At 52.3% G+C, this 8,638-nt stretch overlaps 1 protein-coding gene across 2 annotated transcripts in view; it reads left to right on the forward strand.

The window, feature by feature from the left end:
• The window catches only part of EFCAB8 (EF-hand calcium binding domain 8), a 39,791-nt gene extending 35,700 nt beyond the window's left edge, over nucleotides 1-4,091 (forward strand). For both annotated transcript variants that reach the window (XM_077336087.1, XM_077336086.1), the window contains exons 24-27: nucleotides 361-493; nucleotides 1,034-1,238; nucleotides 1,421-1,519; nucleotides 3,544-4,091. In XM_077336087.1, the coding sequence (XP_077192202.1) occupies nucleotides 361-493; nucleotides 1,034-1,238; nucleotides 1,421-1,519; nucleotides 3,544-3,783 (677 nt within the window). In that variant the 3' untranslated portion in view covers nucleotides 3,784-4,091. The remainder of the gene's footprint in view (nucleotides 1-360; nucleotides 494-1,033; nucleotides 1,239-1,420; nucleotides 1,520-3,543) is intronic.
• Nucleotides 4,092-8,638: the final 4,547 nt, after the last annotated feature.

Here is an 8,638-nt window from a genome sequence, read left to right on the forward strand (position 1 = left end):
TCCGGAAGAAGTTCTTGACAGTCAGAGCGGTTTCTCAGTGGAACAGGCTTCCTCGGGAGGTGGTGGGTTCTCCATCTTTGGAGATGTTTAAACAGAGGCTGGAGAGCCATCTGATGGAGAGGCTGACTCTGTGAAGGCTCAAGGGGGTGGCAGGTGACAGTGGATGAGCGAGAGGGTTGGGAGTGTCCTGCATGGTGCAGGGGGTTGGACTAGATGGCCCAGGAGGTCCCTTCCAACTCTAGGATTCTATGAACTGCCTGCCTCTGCCTAGCACCCTTGGCCTTCCTTGGTGGCCTCCCATCCAGGGAGTTCTGTCCTTCCTGCTCCCACCAGATTTTCTGATCCTGGCTTGTCTTACAGGGACATTTGGACAGGCACTGTGGAAACTCGGAAGCCCTTTCCTGGGTCCTGCGGAGGTGCCAGAAGAGATACGCCGGGTGGGCTCCCTGCACACCCTGAAAGTCTTGAACGAAGGCCGGAGACCCCACTGGGAGTGAGTAATCAGTCCAGCAAGTGGATTCCAGATTTGCCTCTGCCATTAAGAATGCCTGTTTGGAGTCGGCGCTGGGGCCTACCAGGTTTAACTGGATCCAACATGGCTTCTCTCATTTTGGGGGCAGTCATGCTCTGTCTTCTTGGTGCTTGGGGGGGGGGCACAATGGAAGGCCTTCTGGAGTTCTGTCCCCAGTAGAAGACCGCCTTATGGCGCCTGGATTTTGGCTATTGTGTGACACAAAGCGTTGGGCGCAGTGGGCTATTGGTCAGATCCAAGATGGCACCACCTGTGTGTGGAGCCTGAGGAGGGTGGGGTTTGGGGAGAAGAGAATGGGGTATAATTCCACCCTTCAAAGCAACCTGTTCTCTAGGATAGTAGCCATTTTCCCTTGGTCATCTGGAGAATCATCATTGTGGGACATCTAACAGCCCTCAGGTAGTGTGGTTTAGTGCCCTTCCCAAGTGGCCATTGAGATCTCCAGCCCCCACCTGGAGGTTGGCAACCCCACTCCCTGGGCGTCCTTCCCCTTCATCCCAGGAGCACCCGCAGCATCGTCCAGACGTTGAGCCTCCAGAGGAGGGAGCACTCCATGCTGATGGATTTCCTGCACATGAAGACCAGCCGCACCGGCTCCGCGGCTGGCAAGATGCAGGAGCTGATCCAGAAGGAGACCCGGATGGCCCAGTTTTCGGATGATCAGATCGAGACTGCCTTTCGCAAGTGGGAGGATTCGGGAAAGATGGTGAGGACCTGCTGAGGGGCAAATCCAGGCAGGTGTTTCAGGAGTGAGGCCCAAGAGTAAGGGGCAGGGGAGGAGAAGGACTGGGAAGGGCAGGAGGCCTTGGGACAGTTCAGGGCTTGGTGGCTGGAGGGACAAAGGCCCCACTGAAGCCCCCTGCCTTCTTCCCATCCCACGGAGCACAGAAAAGCGACATCCTCGGCCACGCCTACAAGCAGAAGGTGCCCCGGCCTCTCCTGAAGCAGCTCCCAGATATGAAGGACTGTGTGGCAAACAAAGACCAGGTGAGCTGAGGGACGGGACCCCCGAGGGGAGGGGGAGGGTGGGCGTCGTAAACTGTGCAGCGTGAGTGCGCGTCAAGAGCTTTGCTTCCACACCTGCCTCTTGCCTCAACATGAGGATCTTTCCCCACAGTGGACAGAGTGCCAGGGCAGATGTCTCTCAGTTTGCAATTGCAACAGAGATCCCTCCCTCCCTCCCTCCCTCCCTCCTTCCTTCCTTCCTTCCTTCCGTAAATAAAACTTTCTTTTCTAAGCTAAAACAGCGTCTGCATATCAGTGAAATAACTCTGCTATGATAACACTCAGGCCCACCCCATTCCCGTCATAGGGTGCTTTTTGTTGGGAAAGGAAGAGCAGATGATGGTAAGCCGCTTTGAGAGTCCTTTGGGTAGTGAAAAGCGGGATATAAAAACCGGTTTTCTTCTTCTTCTTCTTCTTCTTCTTCTTCTGCTTCTTCTTCTGCTTCTGCTTCTGCTTCTGCTTCTGCTTCTGCTTCTTCTGCTTCTTCTTCTGCTTCTTCTGTTTCTTCTTCTTCTTCTTCTTCTTCTTCTTCTGCTTCTTCTGCTTCTGCTTCTTCTGCTTCTGCTTCTGCTTCTTCTGCTTCTTCTTCTTCTTCTTCTTCTTCTTCTTCTTCTGCTTCTGCTTCTTCTTCTTCTTCTTCTGCTTCTGCTTCTGCTTCTGCTTCTGCTTCTGCTTCTGCTTCTGCTTCTTCTGCTTCTGCTTCTTCTGCTTCTGCTTCTGCTTCTGCTTCTTCTGCTTCTGCTTCTGCTTCTGCTTCTGCTTCTGCTTCTGCTTCTTCTTCTTCTTCTTCTTCTTCTTCTTCTGCTTCTGCTTCTGCTTCTGCTTCTGCTTCTTCTTCTTCTTCTGCTTCTGCTGCTGCTTCTTCTTCTTCTTCTTCTGCTTCTGCTTCTGCTTCTGCTTCTTCTTCTTCTGCTTCTGCTTCTGCTTCTTCTGCTTCTTCTTCTGCTTCTTCTTCTGCTTCTGCTTCTGCTTCTGCTTCTTCTGCTTCTGCTTCTTCTGCTTCTGCTTCTGCTTCTTCTTCTTCTTCTGCTTCTGCTTCTGCTTCTGCTTCTTCTTCTTCTTCTTCTTCTTCTTCTTCTTCTTCTTCTTCTTCTTCTTCTTCTGCTTCTGCTTCTGCTTCTTCTTCTTCTTCTTCTTCTTCTTCTTCTTCTTCTTCTTCTTCTTCTGCTTCTGCTTCTGCTTCTGCTTCTTCTTCTTCTTCTTCTTCTTCTTCTTCTTCTTCTTCTTCTTCTTCTTCTGCTTCTGCTTCTGCTTCTTCTTCTTCTTCTTCTTCTTCTTCTGCTTCTGCTTCTTCTTCTTCTTCTTCTTCTTTTTCTTCTTCTTCTTCTTCTTCTTCTTCTTCTTCTTCTGCTTCTGCTGCTTCTGCTTCTGCTTCTGGCTGCCAGGCAAGAGGTGTTTGAAGGTGGTTTGCCATTGTCTGCCTCTGTGCCGTGACCCCCCCCCCCAGTGTTCCATGGTGATCTCCTTTCCAAAAGACATGGCTGACTCTTCAGCTTCCAAGATCTGATGGGATCAGACTCGCCTGAGCTATTCAGGACTCATTCTGCACCCGCTGGATTTGCCCAGGCATATCTAGCTGCAAAAGCACATTGAAAGTGCATTATTTCGTGTGTGCAGAATAGACCCTGGTCAGGGTAGAGACTTCACAGGCAAACTTGTTAGCTGTAGCCTCCCTGCCCCATAATGAGCCCCTGTTGTGCTTCTCAGCCCTCCTTAAAAAGAAAATTGTGCTTGCATCGTGATAGTTAAGGAGGATCCTGTGATATTGCGTGTCAACCCCCCTCCCCCCATGCATAACACTGCTCGGGGGGAGGCAATACTTGAATCCTTGGGTCATGCCAATTGCTGGAAGATGCTCGGTCTCCCATGGTGGTCATTCACACAGGAAAGGCGGGTTGGTCTCCTGCCGCTTGGGAGACCGGCCGAGGACTCTTCCGGAACATTCCAAGTGCTAATCGAGAGAGCAGAGAACAACCCTCTTGTTGAGTTGGCCATTTTCTCCACAGCCCCGCATCTATCACTGCATCCAGTACACAGACCTCCAGGACGTGTCTCCCCCTCCGGTCCCCGACATCCTGAAGGAAGCACAATTGCTCCAGGCCCTGGCTGAGCAACGGGCCATGAGGAGGACCAAGAGGTGGACGGCCCTCTCAGGATTCGTGACCAAGCCCAGCGTGAAGAGCTTCATGCTGCGCAAGCAGGCGCTGTACGCCAAGGAAGTGAGCCAGGCCTCGGGCCTCGTTTAAGCACGACAGCGGAGGACGCATGCGGCCTGCCTCGCTCTGCAGGGCACACAGGCGCACTTTGGCGTGGGGCAGTCCGGGGTAAGCCAGGCACCGTGGGAAGGCCAACTCTCACAGAGAAGAACCCCCCCCCCTTTGCCGCTATCACATTTAAATCATGTCTTCAGAGCCTCAGGGAACGTATCCAAAAGGGCTGCCTGGTTGGAGGAGAGACAGAGGATCTGCTCAGGGTTTTCTGGGGCCTTCCCTCTCCGGCTTGCCTTTCGAGACTTCGGCACCACTGTGGAGAAAAGAAATAAACGCCACGTTGAGAACGAGTCCTCCGGGAATGCGTTTGATTTTATTGTCGACTTTTGGAGCTGATGGGCAGTAGGCTTGAAAGGAAATGCCTGTTGGCACAGGGAGTGGTTCAAATGTGAAATCCGCAGCCAGAGGGTGTTGTGATGGCCACAGGACTTTAAAAAGAGGATTAGAAGAAGAAGAGTTGGTTCTTTTATGCCGCTTTTCCCTACCCGAAGGAGGCTCAAAATGGCTTACATTTGCCTTCCCTTTCCTCTGCCCACAACAGACACCCTGTGAGGGAGGGGAGGCTGAGAGAGCCCTGAGATTACTGAAGAAGAAGAAGAAGAGTTGGTTCTTAGATGCCGCTTTTCCCTACCCGAAGGAGGCTCAAAGCGGCTTCCATTCGCCTTCCCTTTCCTCTCCCCACAATAGACACCCTGTGAGGTGGATGAGGCTGAGAGAGCCCTGAGATTACTGAAGAAGAAGAGTTGGTTCTTCTATGCTGCTTTTCTCTACCCGAAGGAGGCTCAAAGCGGCTTACAGTCACCTTCCCATTCCTCTCCCAACAACAGGCACCCTGTGGGGTGGGTGAGGCTGAGAGAGTGGCAAGGACACCAGGAGGGGCACCATTCACACAACAGCCTTGCAGGGTAGATCGAGCTAGAGTGTTTATCTGTCTGGAGCAGCAGAAAAGAGTGAGATCGGCATGGTGGGACCAGAGGCAGAACTGAGCTGAGAAACCCCTTAAAATTTTTTTTTTTTAAATATACAATCCTGAACTATGGATCTTCACGCCATTGGCCAGTTTTGGCTTAATGTCTGTGAAAGAGCCCTTGCATAATATTATGGTTGGGGGTCGTCACAACATGAGGAACTGCATTAAAGGGTCGCGGCATTAGGAAGGTTGAGAATAAGGTTACCAGTGGCTGCTAGCCATGGTGCCTGAGGACAACCTCCCCATTCAAAAGCACGACTCCTCTCAATCCCAGAGCCAGGAGGCAGTGTCAGGGGAAGGCCTCGGCCTCTGTGCCCCTGGTTGGCCCTCCAGAGCATCTAGTGTTCTGCTGTGTGATCCAGGATGCTGATGGACCTCAGGCCTGATCCAGCAGGGCTCGTCTGATGCTCTTATGAAGGCTTCTTCTGGGCTCTTCTCTGGTTCTTCTCCTCTGTACTCTTTCATCAGCGACTGTGGCTGGCACCTTCAGAGGTAGGACATGCCAACTTGGGTCCTGAACCCAGGAGCTCAAGGAAACAGGACTGCTGGGAGTTCAATGAGCTCTTTATAGTGATACCAGCATGACGTTCCAAGAGCCAAAACTGAACTGCCACCAAGAGCCCCGGCTTAGATACAAATACAGAACAAAAGGATCTCTCTGCCCAGTCACCTCATTACAATGAGTGGAGTCCCCTCTTGGCTGTCAGCCCTGGCATTCCATTGGTTACAGGACAGCGGTAATCCTTGTTCCCCATTGGCTGTTCGTACGATTCCTCAGCTGGGATCTCAAGCTCCTGATGGGGCGCTTTATGATCCCAGCTCAGATCTCAAGCTCTGGTCCTCTGGAGAACAGCAATGGGGACCTCTCAGGGCCAAAATTGGCCCTCTTGCCATGTCCTACCTCTGAAGAAAACGGGCACAGGGACTGGTGAACCTCCAGGGAGTAAAACTATCAGACCCAGGAAACCCACAACAGCCCAGTTAGGCAGAGAAATCTGATTCAAATGGGTCTGAAGGAGCACAACAAAACCAGAGTCCAGTCGGGCACCTTTGAGACCAACCAAGATTTATTCAAGGCGTGAGCTTTCGAGTGCAAGCACTCTGACCATCATGAACTGACCATCATGACAGTGGGAATATATAAGCAAAAGTTAATCCTGTTAAAGTAGTAACTGTCACAACTTTTGCTTTATAGTATGCTTCATAGTCTGAGGAAGAGGGCTTGCACTCGAAAGCTCAGACCTTAAATAAAACTTGGTTGGTTGCTTTAGGATACTTTGGCCCGATCCTGCGTTGAGCAGGGGGTTGGACTAGATGTCCTGTATGGCCCCATCCAACTCGATGATTCTGTGATTAAAGGTGCCTGACTGGACTCTGATTTCGAGAAATCTGTTCACTTGGGAGAAAAGGGCTACTTTTCTCTCCCCCATTTCCCGATCTTTCCTGACCCAGAGCTGGCAGCTCAGTTCTGTGGCTGGCTCACGTCCACGGGGAACCCACAAACACGGCAGAAGGACGTCGTCCGCCCCCATCGGCCGCTTTTGAAGATGCTGCTCCACACTCCCTTTGAGTACAGCGACCGGCAGCGTTGTGAGCGGCTTGTGAAGACGGGTGGCTGGAAGAACCGATGCCCCGCTTGGCTCGGGCCGGCACTCCTTGGCTTCTCATTAGCCGGCCTGGCCCTCTCCCAAGCGGATGTGGGCCTTTGATCCCCTGAGCTTCACGTTCCTCTGGCACCGGCTGCCTGATGGGTATCGTCTCGGCCACAGGATGTCCCGTGTGCGATTTCTGGGTCGGCTGATGACGGCGGCATGTCACCCTCCCTCTTGGGGACCGGTCGTGCTCCGGACCTCAGGGAGCCATCTCGGGAGAGGCCGGAGCGGGAAATAGGCAAATGTGGGTGCCGTTGATGGAAAGAACAAGGGGGTTGGGCTGGCGGACACTTAGAATAATAGAATAATAGAATCATAGAATCATAGAATCATAGAATCACAGAATCATAGAATAGTTGGAAGGGGCCACACAGGCCATCTAGTCCAACCCCCTGCTCAACACAGGATCAGCCCAAAGCATCCTAAAGCATCCAAGAAAAGTGTGTATCCAACCTTTGCGTGAAGAACCTTTGCTTAGCAGTATTTATTTTTAAAATTTATATACCGCCGCTCCCCGACAGGTCTTGCGGCAGGTCACACGATAAAGCATTAAAAATACAATAAACCCCCAATTTACCCAATAAAATGATACAACAATACAACAGGCAGCAGTAGGCATTCTCCATAGCCAATTCTAATCCCATCTTGTTCAGCCTGAGGCCGTACCATCCCTCCAGCGAGAGGGGCAGCTGGTCTGAGGGATCCTGGGATCCGAGCTGGACACCCAGGACTCTGCCCTGGCTGCAGCCACATGCCTGGCGGAAGCACTCCGTCTTGCAGGCCCTGCAAGTAGGTCCCCCTATGAGGGGCAGCGGGCAATGGCGGGGAGGTTGCAAAGGACAGAGAACACCAGAGGCCTGCAAGGCTGGAGTAGCCTGGGGGATCTAGAGTAACTTTCTGGAGAGGAGTTTCTGGAGAGGACCCAAAAGAGCCAGGCCTGAGCATAGTTCTAACAGGCTTGGCTTGGTGCGTCCCGAGGGAGAGTTTGACCCCGGCGAGTCGGTGCTCGGCTGGTTTGGTTGGAAGGGGATTTTCTCATGCCTTGTGTGGCCAATCTGCTCCCCCCCCTCCTGCCCAGGGACTGGCATCCCTCCTTTGAGTGTGAGTCTGGCCAGGCAAGTGTCTAACCATTCTTCATGCCAGCCATGCACTTTGATGAACCTCTATCATGCCACCCCCCCCCCCACTGTCTCTCCCTCCCTGACTCTTCAGGCCTCTTTTCCTAGGGAAGGGGCTACAACTCCCTCATCATTCTGGCTGCCCTCCTCCGTCCTTTGGGAGATGCAGGGCCCAGAACGGCACACAGGATCCCAAAGGAGGCTGCACCCTAGATATGTACAGGGGCTTTATCGTACCAAATATCCGGAGGAAGAGGAAGAAGAAGAAGAAGAGTTGGTTCTTATATGCCGCTTTTCTCTACCCGAAGGAGTCTCAAGGCGGCTTCCAATCGCCTTCCCTTTCCTCTCCCCACAACAGGCACCCTGTGAGGGAGGTGGAGCTGAGAGAGCCCTGATATTACTGAAGAAGAAGAAGAAGAAGAAGAAGAAGAAGAGTTGGTTCTTATATGCCACTTTTCTCTACCCGAAGGAGTCTCAAGGCGGCTTTCAATCACCTTCCCTTTCCTCTCCCCACAACAGACACTCTGTGAGGGAGGTGGAGCTGAGAGAGCCCTGAGATTACTGAAGAAGAAGAAGAAGAAGAAGAAGAGTTGGTTCTTATATGCCACTTTTCTCTACCCGAAGGAGTCTCAAGGCGGCTTTCAATCACCTTCCCTTTCCTCTCCCCACAACAGGCACCCTGTGAGGGAGGTGGAGCTGAGAGAGCCCTGAGATTACTGAAGAAGAAGAAGAAGAAGAAGAGTTGGTTCTTATATGCCGCTTTTCTCTACCCGAAGGAGTCTCAAAGCGGCTTCCAATCGCCTTCCCTCTCCCCTCAACAGACACCCTGTGGGGTGAGTGAGGCTGAGAGAGCCCTAATATTACTGAAGAAGAAGAAAGAGTTGGTTCTTATATGCCACTTTTCCCTACCCGAAGGAGGCTCAAAGCGGCTTACAGTCACATTCCCTTTCCTCTCCCCACAACAAGACACCCTGTGAGGAAGGTGAGGCTGAGAGAGCCCTGGTATAGAATCATAGAATCATAGGGTTGGAGGGGGCCACACAGGCCATCTAGTCCAACCCCCTGCTCAACACAGGATCAGCCCAGAGCAT

Source organism: Paroedura picta, chromosome 4 (genome assembly GCF_049243985.1).
Source record: "Paroedura picta isolate Pp20150507F chromosome 4, Ppicta_v3.0, whole genome shotgun sequence".
Taxonomy (NCBI): domain Eukaryota; kingdom Metazoa; phylum Chordata; class Lepidosauria; order Squamata; family Gekkonidae; genus Paroedura; species Paroedura picta.